Source organism: Lycorma delicatula, chromosome 5 (genome assembly GCF_047948215.1).
Source record: "Lycorma delicatula isolate Av1 chromosome 5, ASM4794821v1, whole genome shotgun sequence".
Classification (NCBI taxonomy): domain Eukaryota; kingdom Metazoa; phylum Arthropoda; class Insecta; order Hemiptera; family Fulgoridae; genus Lycorma; species Lycorma delicatula.
The window spans coordinates 17,447,693-17,469,250 of record NC_134459.1 but is presented as its reverse complement, the minus strand read 5'-3'; the positions used below and the strand labels follow the sequence as shown (position 1 = coordinate 17,469,250).

At 30.7% G+C, this 21,558-nt stretch overlaps 1 protein-coding gene across 10 annotated transcripts in view; it reads left to right on the top strand.

The window, feature by feature from the left end:
* The first annotated feature begins 4,841 nt into the window (after window positions 1-4,841).
* The window catches only part of LOC142324763 (uncharacterized), a 101,010-nt gene continuing 84,293 nt past the window's right edge, over window positions 4,842-21,558 (top strand). For 8 of the 10 annotated variants that reach the window (XR_012756382.1, XR_012756384.1, XR_012756385.1 and 5 more), the window contains exons 1-3: window positions 4,842-4,933; window positions 14,223-15,871; window positions 16,483-16,632. Coding sequence is in view for 6 of the 10 variants with exons in the window: in XM_075365728.1 (XP_075221843.1) it covers window positions 14,225-15,871; window positions 16,483-16,632 (1,797 nt within the window). In the remaining 4 variants the exon portion in view is untranslated. The other 2 variants (XM_075365726.1, XM_075365725.1) reach the window with 2 other exon arrangements.

The following is a 21,558-nucleotide window of genomic DNA, read 5'->3' as shown; positions in this document are numbered from 1 at the left end:
ATTTAACATGCAATATTACTACCAGAGTGTAATGTAATGTTAACTGTAGATTAATTTTTGTTTGAACTAATGTGTATCTTCTAATATGTTGTATGTTTATAAACCATCAAATTCTTACTTGTTGGCACATTGAGGCTGAGGCATTGATTTCTCTTTGTTAACTATACTATAATTAGACTATAAAATTAGTATGAACTATAAAGTATGAAGTGCAATCACATACTATATCTTTATGACTATTATTATGGTCAATCATCGGGTCTATTGAATAAAAATAAACAACTACTGGCAAGAGACTAGTTATAAGAATAAGTGAACACTTTTAACCACAAGTTATCTCTTGATTGTAATTGAAAAAATGCAGTCTTTTATTTAAAAAGTAAACACTGGAAAATTTTTGCAGTGGATAAGTAGTCTCTTAAAAGTGATTACTTAATTTATAAGTACTCTCTTAATATTTCATAATAGAATAGATTTGTAATTGCTGTAACATAAATAAACATGTTGTGACATGTTCAGTTACAGCTGTAGCTATAATTCTTTTAAGACAAAGGATTTTATTTAGTCATTTGATGTTGTGAATAGAATTATCAAACATGTCATCAAGTGAGAAAGAACTGCCTGCAGGTACTAGTTATGGAAAACTTTTATTTGCAAAGCTTTTAAAAGATCATGCTGTCGTTTTCAATAAACCATGATCCCCAGCAATTGTACAGGCCAGAAAAAAGGCATGGATAGAAATAAAAGATTAATTTGCCAGAATTTTCAGGAAAAATTATACCGTTTGAAATTTAAAAACTTCTTAATGTGAAGACAGATTTAAAGTGGAAAACAGATCAAATACTACAGGAAACAAAAAATAAACTTCTTGAATGGGAAAAAGCATTTCAGGAATTATTAAATTATAAAGAAAGTCCAGTTTTCCAGAAAATTGTGATACTGCCACATGTGATCCACAAACTTCATTAAAAAAAAGAAGATTGGAATTTGGATTGTGAAAAGCAGAATGAAAGTGTACATTCTGAATTACTGCCTATACAGATTACAGTAATTAAATGGCAAAAGAAAAGGAAGTTCCGTTTAGAAACTGAAGAAACCGAAAATTTGTCTATATCAGAATTCCCAACATCTTCACAATCGCAGCTGGAAGACCGAGCGCAGGTGGCTTTGTTAACTGCACATAGCTGGATGGACATTCAAAATTTAAAGATTTCTGTGCCCAAGATGAAGTGTATGCTTCTCAAGAGTGCAAACAAATTATCATACAGTCATAACCCCCGTATTAAGTATAAAGGCTGTGCAACTAGCTGAATTCGAGTTCATAAGTACCTAGGTGTTTTGTTTGATGAGAAGTTATTGTTTAGCAACCACATTAGGCAAGTAGCGGTGGGCGCCGTCTCTGTGATGCACAAGCTTAGGAGGATTGCTCAAGAGGATTATGAGCTGTCGGGCCATCATTTATACACAGTGTACCAAGGTGTCTTTGAAAGTATGACCTCTCTTAAGCGGTGTCTGTTCGAACACATAGGTTGGAAAAAAATTGAGCACTTATTTAAAATTTAAGGAGTGCCCAGTGCAAAGCCTTAAATGTATGCACTGGTGTTTTTAAAACAACCTCCTACGAGGGTACCACCTTATTGGGAAAGGCTCTCCGAATCGATTTGGTGGTGAAAGTTCGGGTGGCCATGTGGAGATTGCAAAGATGCCAGGAGGCCGATGTATTTGGGATGCAGTTCTGAGCTTTATCAGTACTGGAGCGGAACAGTGATCACAATTCACCAGATCTAAATTTCGTTCAGTTGCCCATCTCGCCTGTGAAAGAGGCTGTAGAACCTTGCAATAGAAGCATGGCAGCTGGAATGGGACACCATGACTAAGGGAAGATCCTTGTATAAGTTTATACAGGATTTGGGGGGATGGTATGCCTCGAGCTCATTTTTAAGGGCAACAGGTGCTCAGGTGCTCACCAACCATGTTAACTTGAACCAATGTTTTGGTTCTGCCTGGCAGCTTATGAGCTGTACATCTGCGGGGAGGTCCAGTCGAATGAACACATGATGTTTGACTGTCAGCTCTTGGGGAGGCCAGAACTTAAGCCACCCTGGAACTTAGAGATCAAGGGAAAAATTGGCCATTCACAAGTGTCAAGTCAATGTGGTGAGAGCCGCATTGTCGGACTGTGTGGGAGTTCTTTGATGCAGTTACTTTGTTCAACCAACATCAATAGTTTACCTAAGGGAAAAGACTCCTACCACGCTGCTATAGAAAGCTAACCAAGAGACATGGCTGGCTACCAGCCAGATTAACACTCCAAGTGCTTTAATAGTCGACAGGTACTTGCTGGCATTCAGCGGCCTAGGCGTGGTAGCAAATTGTTGTCTTTGACAAGATAAATTTAATTATTGATGGTCATATATGTTTTAGTAGTTGATGGGGTGTGCCTATCCATGTTGTGATATGTTACAAGTGAGCGATGGGACATGCAAGAGAGTGTTGTATGGTACCATGCTTATTCCACTTACGCTTTTAGGTTAGCTCTAGGAGCTAGTTAGGACACTGGTCACTAAACTGTTTTGAGGCTCAGTAGCCATTTGTAGCACAGATATTCGGTCTTATGCTTTAGGACGACCCAATTCCCATTTCTCCTGCTACGACCCAATGGGGTGGTAGCAGGAGAAATGCCAAGCAAACTCCAAACATCTTGTTTTACATGAGCGACAATGCTGCCAGGTTGCAAGCAAAAAAAGAACAACTTGTCATCAATAGAATATCAGCTAGGACCATATCTGACACTACACACTCAAGTTCAAATGTTTTAAATTATAGTAGTGAAACTAACATTGAGGTGGAACAAGATTGTTTGCTCTCAGAATAATAAGAATCTGTACAATTGTAATAAAACTGACAAAAAGAAATATTAATTGAATAACTACTGTAGGTCTACGTAGCTAAAAAAAATTGATTTTCTATTTTGATTAGTCATAATTTTTTGTAATCTATTGATTGTAATGATTTTTCAAAAAAAATCCTGTTTCCTGAAAAATACAATAAAAAGCTAAAAAAAAGTTTAATAATAAAATTAAAAATATAAATTGACAAAAGATTATGAATGTTAGATTGAATCATTTGATTTCACAAATGCTGAGGTCCTAGGTTTGATTCAGCTAATTCAGTCTGACACCTTACCAACTGAGTTACACTAAGACGTCATTTCTTATACATTTATTGATTTTATATTAATTTATTTTTTTAATATTTATTGATTGTTTTTTATAAGTTTTCAATTCAATTTTTTAGTAATAAACAAAAATACAGATGTGAGAATAAGTGAATTAGATTACAATTAATTAAAAAATGAAAAAAATAAAACAATTGTTAGCGTTTGTTTCACACAATTGTGGCATAATCTGGTATACTGAACTCTAGAATACTGATCCGATACCAAATCCTGGAATCATGTACACTTTCAGGCTACTGACCCGTTTGCATTAGTAATCATTTCACTTGAATCACTGGTGATTGAGGCTCGCAAATCCTTTTCTGTTAATATAATCATCTCCAAATGCAGATGAATTTTAATCCTGACGTGTGCAATCGATTGCACCGATAACTGTATCTGTTAGACCACCCCTTCCTAGCTAATTACAATGCCTATAAGTCGGATGTAAATTTGATCCATAAATGTGTTTTCTTCTTTATGCTGTCTGCCACACTATTTGTAGTCTTACAGACTGTTGAGTGGTGAACACCAAAATCTTGCAAAACCCTGGTTTGAAATAAGTTCACTTACGAATCGCAAAAATATTTCCATTTTCTGGCGTGAGTTGAGAGCTCCTCTTCAAGTTTCATATGCTTCAACCAAAAAGTGATCTGAGAGGTAATTTATATTTTCACTTTCAAATTGCAATATAATCTTTGAATCGCTGTGGCTAATACCCTTTCTCTCCAAGTATCTTCCCTTTTTGAAATCTTATAAACCCTGTAATATGTCTCAAATTAAAGTGAAAGTCACCAATGCTGTAATCCAAGTATTCTCAACAACTACCTTAAAAATAAATAAGTATTAATTTATTCATTTAAGACAGTTCTTGTTTTTATTCAACTAGAAATAAGACATTCCTGGACAAATTCTAAGTAAGTTATTATTCGGTAAGTAAACATGATTAAATTTATAAATTTACTTGTTGCAGTAAGAGAACACTTCTTAGTAAAAGCAGTTACTTTTATACCGATTTCAATACTAGATCGTGTTTACCAGTGTTCTTTGGTGATTGGGTTTCAATTAACCACATATCTCAGAAATGCTCGACTTGAGATGAACAAGACTACACTTACACTCATATATATCAACCTCATTCATTCTCTGAAGTAATACCTGACGGTAATTCGCGGAGACTAAACAGAAAAAAAAGTAAGAAAACACTTAATTTTTAAGGAATCCTTTTGCTTTATTCAATTCATCCTAAATACTTAAAATGTTTAAGTAAGAAGTTAATTCTTTTTTATTCAATATACCATTATCCAATAAAAATTCATACTTTTATAGGGCATGCTATTAATTAATTTTTGGAAAAATCTTTTAGAATTATATTCATTTATTATACATTGTAAGTCATTCTGATCCACTCCGTAACACGACAAAATAATAGTCATGTAAGTATAAAATACGTATTTCTTTGAAAACAAATTTACTGATAGTTCTTGAAAATGAATAAGTGTATGAAGATTTTAATTTATAATTGAAGATTTTAAATTAAGTTTTTTCATTTATAATCAGAATACGAGAATGATGAGGGTATAATATTTAAGTGTTGGCTGCAATTTTTACAGCTGTTTCATGTCTATTATTGTACCAGAACGAATTGTACGAAAGAGTATGGCGTCTGTTTACGCTTGTGTGGAATTAATTTTTGTACTTAAAATATTTTTTTCGGTGAGGCATTATACATTTTTAAAATTAATTAACTTATATTCCGTCTTTTTTTTTGTATGTTACTAAGTTGTGTTATTATAATCAATACGAGTAAAGGGTGTTTATAATATTAACAAAACCGTTACAAACTTTGAATTTGACTATTGTACTTGTATGTATAACGATTTTTATTCTTATCTTTAATTTATATCAGCAAAAAATTTTACTAATCTTGATTTTGTACTTATTGTTCACCATTTGAAAGATTGCAACATATTAGGGAAAATTAATGTTGATATGCATGTTCATAATAGTGTTTACTTAGTCCACCGATGTGGTCTAGGGGTTAACTCGTCGCAAAGCAGTGTTTTAACAGCTGAATATCGAAGTCGAAGGTTCTGAGGTTAAAATATTAATAAAATTTAGTTGCTTTTATACACATTTGAACTATGCAGTTGCCAATATATGTACTAGGCCTAAGTAGGCAGTTGTAATGTATTTTGGTGGTCGAGTTCAATTAACCACACGTCCCAGGAGTGGTCGGCTGTTGCAACAAATTGCAACGTACACATTAGGAAAAAAGGTGTAAATATACTACAGAGCTGTATAGGTTTTGCTATTCACAATAATTAATGAAACATTGATAAATGTGAAATTGTTTGCTTTTTATGCAGTTTACCAGAATTATTAATCTTTAAAATTGTATGTTAATTTTTATATAAAAACTTCTACAAACTTGTGTTTGTGATGAATGAATAATTTTTTGAAGTTGAACATTTGAATTCATATTTCAATAATAGTTGTCTTTTTGTTTATTGACAAACATCCTGTACCGGGTTTTTAAAAATGGCTTTACAATATTTTGGTAGTTTGTTCATTAATAGTTAACTTTAAAGATTTACATGAGAATTCAAGCTGTTACTTTAACACATGTTAATGTATCAAAAAAATTTGAACGTATTTAAATTTTTTTTTTCTTCAGTCATTTAACTGGTTTGATGCAGCTCTCCAAGATTCCCTATCTAGTGCTAGTTGTTTCATTTCAGTATATCCTCTACATCCTCAGCTGATATTACCCGACTGCGACCCATTATCTGTCTTCCAGACTGATATGAAATTTGACCGTTTTTTTGTCATTACAGTAAATCCTTTCATTCATTATTTTTGTTTAGTTTTTATTCTCATATTCCTCATTCTTTTTTAATTATCTTATTTATTTTATTAATCTGTATTATTATTATTGTAACTTATTCTACAAATAGATTTTATTATCTGCTAAGTAAACAACCTAATTACAAAATCTTTCTCATACTTGCTTATAATGAATGTTAAAAAAAAAATGGATTACTACAATATGAATTCTAAATTAAAATTAGGAAACAAAAATAAGTGAAAAATATTATTTTATCTTGCATACTTATTGTCTACATCAATATAAAATATGTTGTATTTTCATGAAGTGTGTATTATAATAATTAGTAAAATTTTATTAAAAATTATTTGTTTTCTAAAATCGATTATATGTTTTATGGTGAATCACAGTTTATTTATACAGCTGTTACACATTTTTTTGAGCACTCAAGGCAGGTAGGTATATCGCATTTTACACATTTGTATGCTGTCATCTGATTCTAGGTATAAGGGCAGTAACAGCAATTTTTGCTTGTTTCCAATCTGTCGCTCCTCACCATTTCATGTCTTGTCTCTTTCAGGTTGTTCTCTTCTCTTTCACATACTGTTTTATGATGATTGTCTTTAGGTTGTTGAGATTTGAGATAAGCAATCTCCTTTTCATGTGTTTTTTTTTTTTTATTAGATTTTGTTCCATATTTTTCATAAAATCAAATCTGGTCATTTTTCCTTTGTGTAAAAATAATGCAAAAGCATTTACACAGCTAACTGAGATCAAGTGGTAAAACACCACTAAGTCACCTTCTTGTCCGGCGATTGACAGAATAGTTGCTGCATTTCATGTCTAAAATATCCACACTGGGTTTTGTTGAGTTATAAATAGAGAACACTTGTGATTTCTGATTTTGTTTGTTTGTAAATTCAAAACTATACATTGTAGATAGTAAAATAACTTTCTTGTTCTGTTTTGGGACATATGACCTTTTGCTTAATGAATTACTGTTACTGGTCAGTATTAACACGGTGTTGTATTTATTAAAATGTTCTATTGTCATTTAATTTTCCTAGCGGGTTTCTGTTGGTTTAAAGCTTATTTATTGCTCTTGATAGCATTAGTAGGTATGTAATACATATCTTATTTAACAGATTTTGATGTATCCTAACAGTGCATTAAATGAAATCCAATTCTTTGGCTGTATCTGTGCGTTTTGAATAAATGTCTTGTTTTTAATATATGTTTTTATAATTTAAAATTAACCTTGCCATCCTCGAGATTTGATAAAAGGCTTTCATTTGGTTTTTTTTTAAAATGGTTTTGTGTAAGTAAGCATTTAATTATGAAATAATGAAAAAAATAGACTAAGCCAGGAATTTCAATTGAGTATCTTCAAGGCATTAAGTTACCAAACTAGTACCAAAGAAGTTAGTGCAATGGTCTTCCTTATTAAATTATTTTTCATTGATAGTAACTTAATTAATGAACATATACATGCAATTTAGCTTGTTTTACTTAAGTTTTATTTCTGGAATGACATGAAATATTTCTGAATAGGTTACTAATAATGATTGTAGATTTTTCGTGGATGGAGGTTAATTGTGTATTGGTTTTCCTTTGTAAATTTAGCCTACACTGGACTACACATTAATGATATGAAAGCTGTTCTAGACATAGACAACATTGATTATTCCAGAGTATATAATAATAAAGCAGCTATCACAAAATGTATTATCTTAGAAATAAAGAATTTCATTTAAAAAATAATAATATATAAAAAACTGTAATTTTAGTAAAATTTATTACTGCTGTTTAAACCATTTTGAACTGTGATCTTTATTGTTTTCATCTAAAATATGGTTTCAGTTAATGGCTTATCCTTATTTTGTGACACATGAAAGTGATTTTAAAATGAAAATTAGTTTTTACATGTATGACCAACTTTATCATTCTACTAACTGGAGTACATCCGGTTCGGTTTTAGGATTATTATTCATTTTGAATAATAATAAATTAAAATGATAACTGAAAAATTAACAAAACTTCTAATGAAAAATATAATTGCTATTATGTAAGTATTATTACTATCTGTTTATTATATAATTAAAAAGAAGTATATTTATCCATCCTTATTTCAACAAGTAAATAAAAAATATCCAGAAGCTAAATCTGGAGATCCAAGAAACTATGGTTTATTTCTTTTTTCTGAACAATTTCAATTTATTTTTACTTCTGGAGTAACTTCTGGTGTCAAGAGTTCATTCTATACATGTAATATTACCTTGCTTTTGTCTTTCTTACTCATCTGCTTCTAATACTACAAGAAATTCTGTGACTATACATGTAAATAACAATTAAAATATTACATCACAGTTGGTGCCAAAATACTAGTGTATAAAATAAAAAATAGTATCTATAAATAGCTAATTAATAGTTATTTTTACGTAAATAGTTTCATTATCTTGTAGACTAATGGAATATGTATGTTTACTGGTTAAGTCTGTTAAGTGTTTAACAGACTGTTCTGTTTTGGTCAATATGACTCGACAAATGTCCCTGTCATTTCTTTTACGCTGAAAATTTTACTTTACATTTTTAGAACTTTATTAGTTTTATTTTGAAAGATCTAGCCTCATAATTATTTTTTATTATTACCATATTTTTTAGTTTTGTACTAATGTTCTGTTTCAGGTCAGTATGACTATGTGTGTATTTGTATTACATAGTTTTTACCCACTGTTGATGAGGTGGGTTGGGGATATGTGGATTTACTGTCTGTGTACATTATAATGTCCCTGTTTGCTTGGAAGTTTGACATGACTGAATTTGCATTTATTACATCATCATCATCAGTTAATTATGAAATAAATTGATTCATAAAAAAAAAGAAAACCAGCATTATGCAACTGAATATGGGTTACAAATTTTACTTGACTGTTGTGATTATGCAAGTTTAACATAAATTTTTGTCACATCTGGACATGTCATTTGCACACTACTGGTTCCAGAATCATATATCCAGTAGCTTTCATAATATCCTTCGTAAAACAGAAAAATTTGATGTCTAAACACATGTTTTTTTACATTAGTAATAGAAAAACTTTGTTAAATGACTAATAAACAAATTTGTTAAATTTATTATCAAAATTTGTAGAGGATTTAATTCTGAGAAAATTGATGTAAAAATATAACAATAAAAAACAAACACAACTTCAAGAAATTAATTTTTTACTAAAACGTACCATATGATAACTTTTAAATATTATAAACTTTTCTTTTCTTTTTCCTGTTTAGCCTCCAGCAATTACCTTTCAGATAATATTTCAGAGGATGAATGAGGATGATATGTATGAGTGTAAATGAAGTGTAGTTTTGTACAGTCTCAGTTTGACTATTCCTGAGATGTGTGGTAAATTGAAACCCAACCACCAAAGAACACCGGTATCCACGATCTAGTACTCAAATCCGTGTACGAATAACTGACTTTACTAGGAATTGAACGCTGGAACTCTTGACTTCCAAATCACATGATCTGGGAAGACGCGTTTACCACTAGACCAACCCGGTGAGTTTAAATGTTATAAACTACAGAAAATGAAGTTAACATACCATTGATACAATGTTAAAAAATGAGAGTGTAATTGATACATTTAATAAAGTTTACAGTAAATTTTTTTTAAATTTGCCCTACTCAATACATTTGGCCTATACGCTTTCGGTTTGCTAGCATTGCTGTTCGTGATTCTGCACGACTGCTTAATTTTTGCAGCAGTGTCTGTAATGCGAGCAATGAACTCATCACACATATGAACTTTTTTCTTGTACACATTAGTTTTCATCCAACCTCACACGTAAAAATTTAAGTGTGTTAGAACAGATGATCTCCGTGGCCAGGAGTTTAGCGCCCACCATGGCCAATCCATCGCTCTGGAAATTGCTTATGCTGTCCTAAGTAAACTGAGTCTTGTCAGTAAATAAAATTAACTATGCAATTGTGGTTCATATTCTACCAGTTACAATATTGTAAATGAAGAGGATCTCTTGGTTGAAGATTTTTTTCTTGTACTCATTGATTTCTTTTTTTAGTCTTCGGGACCACTGTTAGATATGGGGCTTCAGAGTATGAGATGAAATGGCAGTTTTGTAGCATGTGAAAAATGCCATGCCTGACTGGGACTTGAACCCAGGATCTTTGGATGAAAGATTGAGATGCTACCACTTACACCTTGTTGATTATGTTAAGGATACAGCTTGTTATGAAGTATCTGCTACACATTGAATGGGAAACTTCGATTCGCCATGAAAGGTGTCTTGTACTTACACCTGCACTGCGTTGAGTAGCCTCGATAAAGGTTTTGTCATGACATGCAGAATGATCGTGATGAGGACTAATGCTGGGAAGTGTATCTGTTTTTCATAGCTTGTGAAATGTTCCACCAATTGTTTTAGGGTTTGGAACTCTGCAGCAGCAATTGCATTTCCATCAAAAAAACCCCAAGATAAATATCGTGTCAACAAATTCCTCAGTTGTAAATAAGGCATAGCTGCAATATGACATCAATTAAAACACGCATGCATGCACAGTTACTTAACTTACACTGCACTGTACTGGCAACAATTTACAGCAGTTAATGCAGTACGTGCAATGCACTGATGACATGACATCGAATACAAAGTTAAGGTCAGGATTTATTTTCAGCTAGTAAATTGTAAAAACCAGAATTCAGTTCAATTGACAAAGTACATTATAATGACCACTAATATTTACATATTTAACAACTGATATTGTATTACTACGAAGATGAGATTAGTCTAAAGTTCATTCAGTTCTATTCTTTGCACATACGTTTGCTGTTCACAAATAAAACTACCCTATAGTTTATGAATGAATTTAATACTTTACTCCTTTCACTAATTTTTATAGTAACTCACCAACACACTCTGCAGTACAACACATTGATGGGAACACCGCCTTACAATCACATTGAACACATGCTAATACTCGCTTCGTACACTACTTACTGAATATGCCTTGCAGAATTCTCTTGCTTAAAACTTTTTGCGTAAAATACTGATCTTAACTCGTCTTTCCTGGAGTATTTATACAACTATCCTCTTGACCTGCAGAACCAGACCTAAGTTTTAGCATGAGAATGATCTTCTTACATTTTCCCATGAATTCCTACTCTGGTCCGGTAATTCTTCTCATGGAGCATCTGTTAGGTGTGTTGTTGTCAGTATTATAAACAACAATTGTTAAACAGACCTGTTATCCTTAGAAAAAGGATTCCATTTAGTTCCCTTCTGGATTCCGTTCATAATTATTTTTTTGTACTTTCTTCTTAATTGGCAGGAATCCATTACTCAGGTCCATTATACCAGTATTGTTACAATACTGTTCTTCGGATCAATATGACCTGTGAAATATTTTTTATGAAATTATTTTAATTGTGTGTAAAGATTCTGGTTAAAATACAGTTTAGTAAATAATAATACTTATGTATTTATGAAACATAATAAGAGTATAAATAAATTGGATAATGAGAAATCAATGATGACAATTACAAATACATTTACTTGAATAGCCTACTGTTCGATATTTTACAATTTCTAAGCACAATGTTGTATAGAGTTAAAAAATAAATTTAAAACTAAATGTAATAGATGAAAACAGTAAGTGGAAAATATGTTAGAATATGAAAATTTCACTTGAAATTACAGCAGTACATAAATATAATGAAACTTACAAAAATATTTTTATTTACAGTTAAGACAGTAGTAAGTCACATGTTGTTTGCATAAATGTTTGGCTTCATTTAGAACAAATAATGTTGGTTTTATTGTCAATTTTTGAAGAACAAAACTTGCACCATGCATGTAACTTCATTGTAACACATCCTTGTAACTTCATCGTCAGAAGTTCTTAGGGAGGAAAATTTTATCTTGACCTTGCATACTGTCACAATGTTTATTGAGTTTAATGTTCTAAAGATGTATTTTCTTGATTTTATATACGACTGATTTTATATTCCAGTTTGGTTTAAGTGATGAATTGTAGGCAGATATGTCAAATATGTTGTAAAAAATTATCAATGGCCAACAGTTAGTTTTGTGTTTACAAGGGTATGGCTATAAGGCAGTCAAGTGTATCTAAACTTGACTAAAGGCATTAGTGAATTATAATATAAAGATGGTATTATAATTATAAAGGTTTTGTCATGATGGGCAGAATGATCGTGATGAAGACTAATGTTGGGAAGTGTATCTGTTTTTCGTAGCTTGTGAAATGTTTTACGATTTGGAACTCTGCGGATAAAAAAATGTCTTGATATTCTGCAGTAGCAGCAGCAATTGCATTTCCATCACACAACCCCCAAGATAAATACCATGTTGAAAATAAGGCATTGCTGCAGTATAACACCAATTAAAACACGCATGCATGCAGAGTTACTTAACTTACACTACACTGTACTGGCAACAATTTACAGCAGTTATGCAGTACTTGCAATCCACTGAATTGCATTATACTTTAGTGGCATTATACTTTAGTGGCATTATAATTTATGATTTGTGAATTTTTTTGTCAGTTCTTGCACTTATCTTTACTCCAGTATGTAAAGTACTCATAAATACAACACTTTTGCTTTTTTTGAACATAGTTTACTACTGTTGTATTAACAAAAAAGAACAGTGAACTGTTAAAAGTCCTTATTTGTCATTTGCATCAGCAATTCTTTTCTATTTTTTCTTACAGTACCAAGCATAGTTATTTTACATCTTGGAAGAAGCTGCCTTAAATTATAAGTTGTAAAAAAGTTACCTACTGTAACATTGTGATCTCTGAGATCACCAGTGAAATCCCACACACTTCTTGCTCCCTGATTCTTCTTTAGCAGGCCACCTGATTCTTTTATGGTATAAACTTGCAAATTCAGCGTGTAAGAAGTATTACTATCACTTAATGTCCATATCTTTATACCATACTTATACTAGGTTTGTGGGATTATATTGTTTGAAAGGGCAACGGCCGCAAAAGTCAACTAATTGTTCATAGATTATTACATTTTCATTTAGGATAATAAATTTCTGGTCAAACTTCTACCTTAAATTAAATTAAATTTTTGTCTAAATTCTTCAATTTTTCTCCATAAACAAGCGCCTTCTCAATGTAATCACTTTTTTATTACTTTATTTTTAATAGAACTGAAAATAAAATGGAAACAATCTCACTAAGTATGTTGTTCTAAAAGATGCATATCTTGTGACACCAGGTGCATTTTTGATAATGTTTTGGGCAGCTAGTCATCTGTGTAGTTTTGGAGGCTCCACCTTCCAGTAAATCTCTACATCCTTAGAAGGTACACCCCTGAGCTTGCTGCAGAATTTCTTTGCCTTGCTCCACTATCTTCAACAGTCATAAATGTCATTATCACTATCAGGACTTGTATGATTTTTCAATCTCTGACTTTCTTCACTGTCAGAAACTGCTATGTTTTCTTGAACTGAACTCTGTTCTATTTGATTTACCACTCTCGTATTGTACAATACACAGAATGTTACTGTGCTTTCTGAGCTCATTATACTAACAAAAATAATAAAAAAAATTCACATATCCTGGGTTCAGAAAAGTTTCAGAAAAGCTAGTGAAACATTTTGCCCTGATTACTGGGCAAAGAGTAAAATAAAACCACATTGAAATTCTAGAAACCTAGATTAAGGGATAAACTTTATTGTTTGACCTGAAAAAATGAATAAAACAAGTTCGAAAACCATATCTCCACCTAATTTTCATAATGTAAGATGTAAACCAGAAACATTTGTTGTCTAAAAGTACATTTTTTAAGTTTGTAATAAAAAAATATTGGGTCCGTTTAACCATCTGTAATTATAAATGATTCATCAGATTACTTGAAAATTGTTCTAGAGGACCATTCAAATCTGATTACTGCAATTTCCTTAGTGGAATCATTTTAAAGTAATTACATTTATCAAGTTCAGTGAAAAAATAAAAAGACATTTTAAGGATTGAATTGTATTGATATCTAAAACCACTGTTAAAAATTCTGGCCTTTATACTCTGTTTATATTAATTTTATTCATTATTCAATAAATAAATCTTTGTATTATTATCATTATTATATGTTTTTATTTAATACTATTTGTGTTTGCTTATAATGTTGGCAGTGATGGATAGAGTACTGCGAGTCCGTAAAAATGCGGTTGCTAATAGCTGTGTTGAACAGAAACATAAGATGGTACATTTTTCATCTCACATTACTCAAATCATACCTAGAAAAGTTAATTCTGATGAACAGCATAGACTAATGTCATTTGAAGTTGCGAACAAAAGTAAAATTTCATGTAGAACAAATAAATCAAATATATGCTTTAACGAAAATGGCGAGTTAAAATCTCCTTCATCAACTATCACATCTAAATGTAATGAAAATAGAATTCCTGTATATACTCAATCAGCTATCAGTAGAAGTAGTTTTCGTTTAACACCACCTAATGTTACAGATAAAAATGCAGTATATGAATTTGAAGTTGATGAAAATGAAGAACCACGAGTTAAAAAGAAACGGCGTATTAAAACTTATAAAGAAAAAAAAAGAGTTTTATTTAAAAATATGAATGTTAAATCGTACCACATGATGAATGATGTACCACAAAGAACAGTGATTTTAAGGACTGATAAAGAAGTTAATTGTAACACTGCTACAAAAATCACAGAATTGCATAAACCGGTTAAAACAGATTCAGTTAGCGTAAGAGAAACTTCAAAGAATAGTATTATTAGTATTGAACAAATCAAGGCTCATTCTTATGTTAAAAATACATTGAAAAAACCCATCACTGAACAAAGTAATACGACAACTCATAATTTAAATGAACAAAATTTATCACAGATAACAAAAAATTTAAATACCTCATATAAAACATGTAATGTTGATAATTGTTCTGCAAATAAAAATATTATAGAAATATCTAATGATATCACTCCACAAAATAATTTTAATGAATTTAGCCATGATGGTAATGATAATGGTAATGCTGTAGCAGTTACTTTTCATAGTAATCATATTGTTAATTCATCCATTCTTTCACCTGATAGTAGGCCACCAGATGATGCTTCAGTTTGTACATCTAATTTACAAAGTCCATTACCTGAACATTCTAGGTTGGATGAAGGTATTCAAGTTGGTCCTTTGTGTACAAGTTCAATAAATAGCAGTGATGTAGATTATAATAATCATTTTGTTAAAAGGCTAACTGCATCTACACCGGTTAGGTCAACGTTTTGTCTTGCTAGAATTCATAATTCTCAAGTACATTTAAGTGAGGGAGATTTAAAAAATAAGTATATCTCGCATTTTGATTATGATTCTAATAATGATGATGATGATGATGAACAAGCTGAGTTTAATGGATTTGATTTTGACACGTGTAATAGTGATTCAGTTGGAAGTATTAATTTAAATAATCAAATATCTGTCACAAATAACAGAGAACAATTGGTTGAAAATTTGCCTATTCAACAAACTTCTATTCGTGAAATTATTAGTTTATTAAAAAAAGAGGTTGAAAATGAATCAACTGTATCAAAAAAAAGAGGTAGAAAATTACCTAAAGCAATTTATGAATATAATACAGTTAATCGTAGACCAGCTTTTTGTAATTCTTCATTAGACTGTTACGATCACTCCAATAAAAGCAGGTGCGAGTCAAGTAGTGTGACTGATATAGATGTTACTGGACAAGAAAGACAAAAGGGAGCTAATCATGAAGATGACAAAGAAAATCACATTGAAGCTGATAGACATTTCACCAAGGTAGGCAAAGTAATATAATGTAATTATTTTAAATAGTACAGTTAGTTTATATATATATTTTACTTAATAAAAAATAATTTAAATCTAATAAAATTTTACGTTATTCACGTATGTTTAATTTGTAAACTTATGAAAATTTTGGTGTACAAATAAACTTTTGGATGCGTAAGGATAAGTTATTACTTTTAAATATAAAATGTTATTATTGAACAAATTTTAAAGATAGACACCAACCTACAAGATATGAAATAATTTAAAATGAAATTAAAAAAATTGGGTATTATTTATTCATTCTGTATTTTACTTTTGTTGTTTTAAAATGTTGGTCTGTTTACACAGATGTTTTATTTCAGTAAGATTTATATATAAAAAAGAGGACACTTTCTACAAGAAAGTAGGCCTTGTTTGAGTAATCTTGTTGTTTTTGCCTATTATATTTCATCCATTCATTGTAATTTTGTGTATAATCAAATCTCCTACACATAGTATATTATGTTTCCATTCCAAAATATTTAATTCAATACTATTCTCCTTTTGGTTACATGTTTTTATGATTACCTTTGCTTCAGCGTGCCATATTTTTTACTAAATTATTTCATTTTGTATTACAGCCACCTCGTAGATCATATTCAATTACTCCACGTAGGAAGAAACAGTTAGAGTGTAAGGAACTTTATGAAAATGAACAAAAAGAAGAGGAACACCAGAATACAAAAGTTAAAACACGATATAAAAGATGTCATAGAACATCTAAAAAAAAGGTTTGTTCTAATTTGCTAGAATTTTTGTTCTACAAGATAATTTTTCATTTATTACTTTGGTTATGTGTTTGGAAGAAATATTTGAATTTGTTTTTATATAGTACTATAACTGGACTGAGTGTAGTTATATCTTGTTCTTAAATATGATTACTGTCAAGGCTACTCATAACTTTGGGACAATTACAAGTCACTCATGATTCATTGTTTAAAACAAACAAGTGAATTTCATCTGAGTCCAATAAAGATGGTGGCTTGCAGTTCCATTTACGCTCCTACCTGTTAAACATCATTTCATCTTCAATTCTTACATTGCTCAGGGTTGTATTGTAATTCATTACTGTACTCATACCCTATATCCTTCAGTTTCATACAGTTTATTATACATTTTCACTGATTTTGAGAATGTTTTTAAATACCATGTCTATATTAATATATAAAATAGTGATTAATAATTTTACTACAGTTATCACATAGATTTACTTTCCTTGCAAAAATATTTTAAAAAGTATAAAAAAAATCTACAGTTTATTGCTGCAGCAGCAGCAGCAGCGTAGCTATATAGGGAAAGTATAGTGGGCTGAAATTCAGGGATCAGTATTTTGAAAATGTTGGATATTTTAAGAGCTTCCCTTAGTCTAAAAAAAGAAGAGTTATAGAAATTTTTGGAATATGCATTTATTTATGCACATACATTGGCCTGTATCGTCATTAATAGACTGGCAGACTGCCTCAAAATAAATTGTTCAAAAATGGCTTAAAATATTTCTATATAGGGGCATTGATGACTAGTTATTTAAAATTCCAAAGTTTAAGCCAATGAGATTTAAGGGTAGAGGATATTCAGTATTATTTCTAAATAGTTTTTGCCTCAAATCTCAAAAACCTATTGGTCAAAAAAGTTGAAGTTTGGTACAAACATTTTAAAAACTTTTTAAAAATACGGCTTTTAATTACCATACTCCTCTGTACCAATTATTCTGTACTTGGGTTGATCAATTAAATATATATATCTGATTTTTTTTCCCAATGTACAAGAGTATCCATATTTTTGTTTAGGTAATATTTTTTTTTAGTCTTATTACACTTCACCAAATTGTGTTGACTTATTAAATTGAATTTCATTTTGACAATAAATAAATTTATAAGTCTCAAAAAATAAGCTGGATAAGATCTGTACTTAAAATATCAGTTATTTTAACTTTAAATTTCTATATTTAAAATATAACTACAGAGTGTCCCATATAAAACGCAACCCATCAATCACTCATCCATGAAATTTCAAAAGTCAAGCTTACTCCCTTACTCGTTACTGAAATGGACTCGTCCAACATCTGAACATCGCGGCGACGCAGTAGAACACTACCGATAGTAACAACAATGCAATCATAACGTCCAGTGTATTGCTAGAGACAAGATTGTGTTTTCGCTAGATGAACGTGTTTTCATTGTTGAGTCGTACTTCAGTACGAAATCAGTGGTTGCAGTGCAAGATTTGTTTCGCCATAAGTACCCAGATAAACCAGCTCCTAACAAAACATCAGTATTAAGGTTAGTTGCAAAATTAAGGAAGACAAAAGATCTGCGTCAGTGTTGAATACAGATACAGTCACTGAATCAAAGACCGATTACTCGCCTCGCCAAATAAATCGATCAGACGTTTGTCTGCAGAAATTAATTTGTCTAAATTGACTGTTCATCAGGCGACCAAACAATTATAATTACGACCTTATCGCATTCAAACGGTTCATCAACTTCTTGAGCCCGACAAAGAAAAATTGCTACAATATTGTCAATTGTTCCGTCGATTTCTGCATGAGGGAATTAACGTTATGGATTCATTTTTTTTCACAGATGAAGCACAGTTTCATTTGGATAGCTATGTAAACCAGCCAAAACAGTAGAATTTGGAGTGCTAAAAATCCCCACGTTTATCACGAAAAACAATTACACCCGCAGAAGTTGGGCGTGTGGTGCATGGTATCATGGAAGAAAATAATCGGTCCTATTTTTTCGAGTACACCATTAATGCAGAACGATATCAGGATATTTTATTTCAGTTCATTGCACTCTTGGAAGAGGAAGACAGACACTGCTGGCTACAACATGACGGTGCGACATTGCACTACGCGGGTTCAACTTCTGATTTCGTTAAGGAATTCTTTGGTAATCGTGTTATCGGTTGAGGCTTGTGGCCACCAAGATCTCCAGATTTGACTGCGGTGGATTTTTTTCTACGGGGTTACCTCAAAGAAAAAGCCTACAGCAACAAACCACGAACACTTGAACAATTGAAAGTCAATATTGAACAAGCTGTATTAAATATCCAGCCACAAACTTTGAAAAAAGTTGCAAGAAATGCTGTAAAAAGAATTGAAGCTTGTATTCAAGAAGATGGCGGCCACTTCCAACATTTACTCTAAATGTAAGGTAATGGATGGTAATAATAAAAATTACATGTACATTTACACATGCCTTTTTATTATTTCAATACCTACCAATATAAGGTTGGGTTGCGTTTTATATGGGACACCCTGTATATTTGGTGTTAATGACTGTGATTCTTTTTGACTATATATTATTATTATATACTATTACTTCAATGACATATCTATTTTTCAGATTGTGCCTATTATTAAAAATGTTAAAAGATAAGTAGCTGTCAAACACCATCAAATGGGATCCAAATTTTTTTTACTGAACATTTTGACCTTTTTTTGCAGTTGTACTCAAACATTGAATAATTAAGTCATTAATATTTATTTTGTTTTGGTATTACTATTTTATAGCTTTTTTTTTATTGCAGTTAAGTGAAATATAATTTATTTACTATATTAAAGCTTATTTGCATACATAAATTGTTGTAATCTTATAAAATTGTTACCATTGTTTAAGTTAGATTTGTAAAATCTAACTTAGAAAAATTTAACTTAGTTTTATTATGTAAAATATCCCTGTGTAAAAATTATGATAAATTATAGTGAAAAACTGCTGTTTCAGTTTAAATAACATATCTTCTTTAGAAGTAAAACCAAATTTAGAAAAAAAATCTATATAAATACATTATGATGCTTAAATTTTTTTTTCAATTGTGTTTTTTAGCTCTTCATAAATTCCTCTATTTCATTTTCTTATTGTACAGGTAAAAGAAATGGAAAAGATGGTAGAAGCAATGAATTCACAGTTTAAAGAAGTTGAGCAGTTCCAATTGTGTGTAGAGTAGTTATAATATTTAGAGTAGCATTGTCTATATATTGCTCAGCTAATATAATACTGGCACATCTCAAAATAGTACATTTCAAGAAAATTAAAAAATAAAAATTGTTGTTTACTATTAAAAAATAAAAATTGTTCTTTACTAAATTCTTTCTTCTGCTCACAAAGCAGAGTTTTTGTAGAACATTTTGAAAAAGAGTTAAGTATTTTTTTGGTTTCAATATTTATAAGAAAATATTATTGGTTACCCAAGATTACACAATTGTTTGGTGCTGAATGTGCAGGTAAAAAACAAATTTTAAAGATATTTTTAGAAAACTACTCATGACAGTTAACTGGAAAATTGAAACATTTTATTTTTATTAAAATAAAAGTAAAAGCAATACACAAAAAATAAAGTAAAACCTGCTTTAGGTACATTTAGTTAACAGTGTAATTATATGATTTCTTAAACTTCAAAATTTTTTATGATAATTTAGTTTTTTATTAATCGTTATTTTACCTATCTTAATTGTATTATTCTTACGATAGTGGAAACATTTAACAAAAATACACTAGTTTAAAATAACACATTAGTCATGTTAAAGAGCATTATAATGACACTTAGGTATTAGGTTATCATTCAACGAACTTTGGATGTCATTGCATTTCTTCTAAGCTGTGGGAAAATTAGTGTACCACAGTTGCAATTCGACCCTCTCAAAGGAAATTTTGTATTTCTTGTTCTCCTTTCTTTAACATCAATTAACGTCTTTGCTGTGTGGTCTCATAATTGGCTATTATTCTAGTGCTGATTTAAATTTTGTTTATAATTTATTTATTTAGAAAATACTGTAATGGAAATGTGAAAAATGTCTTAAAATTTTTAAATCCTTCCTATAATGAACATGTAACGCACTTGTACATGATTAGCATATTTCATCTGTATTTTTGATATGCAGACGATACTCATGCACATAAACATTTTTATTATCCATACTAAATTTAGGTTGTAAGATTGTAGAAAATGGTAATTACCTATATTTTACAGCAAACATTTCTTCTTTATTCATTGAATCACTGAACTATTAAAACACTGCATAATTTTTTAAAATATTTACATGACATTTCTTATTTACACACTTTCTTTTGTTATTATTAGTAACATAATTTAAAATACTCGTTAAGACATGATGCTGGTTTATCTAGAAACAAAAAAAGCCGCACATTTATAAATAGTGTGTCTGCACTTTCCATGTTGATAACATATGAGAGATCGTTTCCTAAGCGTTTTATTGTTACAACCAGTCTTTAACTTTTTTGGAAATGGTCACATTGTGGATGTTTTGAATGCCCCCTCCTTTGATCCGGTGGTACCAAAAGACTTTTTTATGATTGAGTTTGAGGTGAAAAAAAAGTAATTCTCTCATTAACTTGATATTTGTTATAAAGGAGAAATGAATTCAGGACACACATCTGAAGGATATGTATGAAAGTGTTTTTATAGCACCTTAATGTTTTTCTTTAACAAGGATAATAACTTAGCAGTAGATCTTGTTTATCAATGCCCGACATATATTCATTATATTTTAGTATTGGCAAGGGTTTTTCCGTTTCTTTGCTCCTCTTGTTTATAGTAGTTTTTTTTTTTATGAGGTGGAGGAACCCCATTTATGGGCGCCTAAGCAGTGTCAGGCTCACTGACATGTTCCGCAAGATGCTAATAAGTGTGTA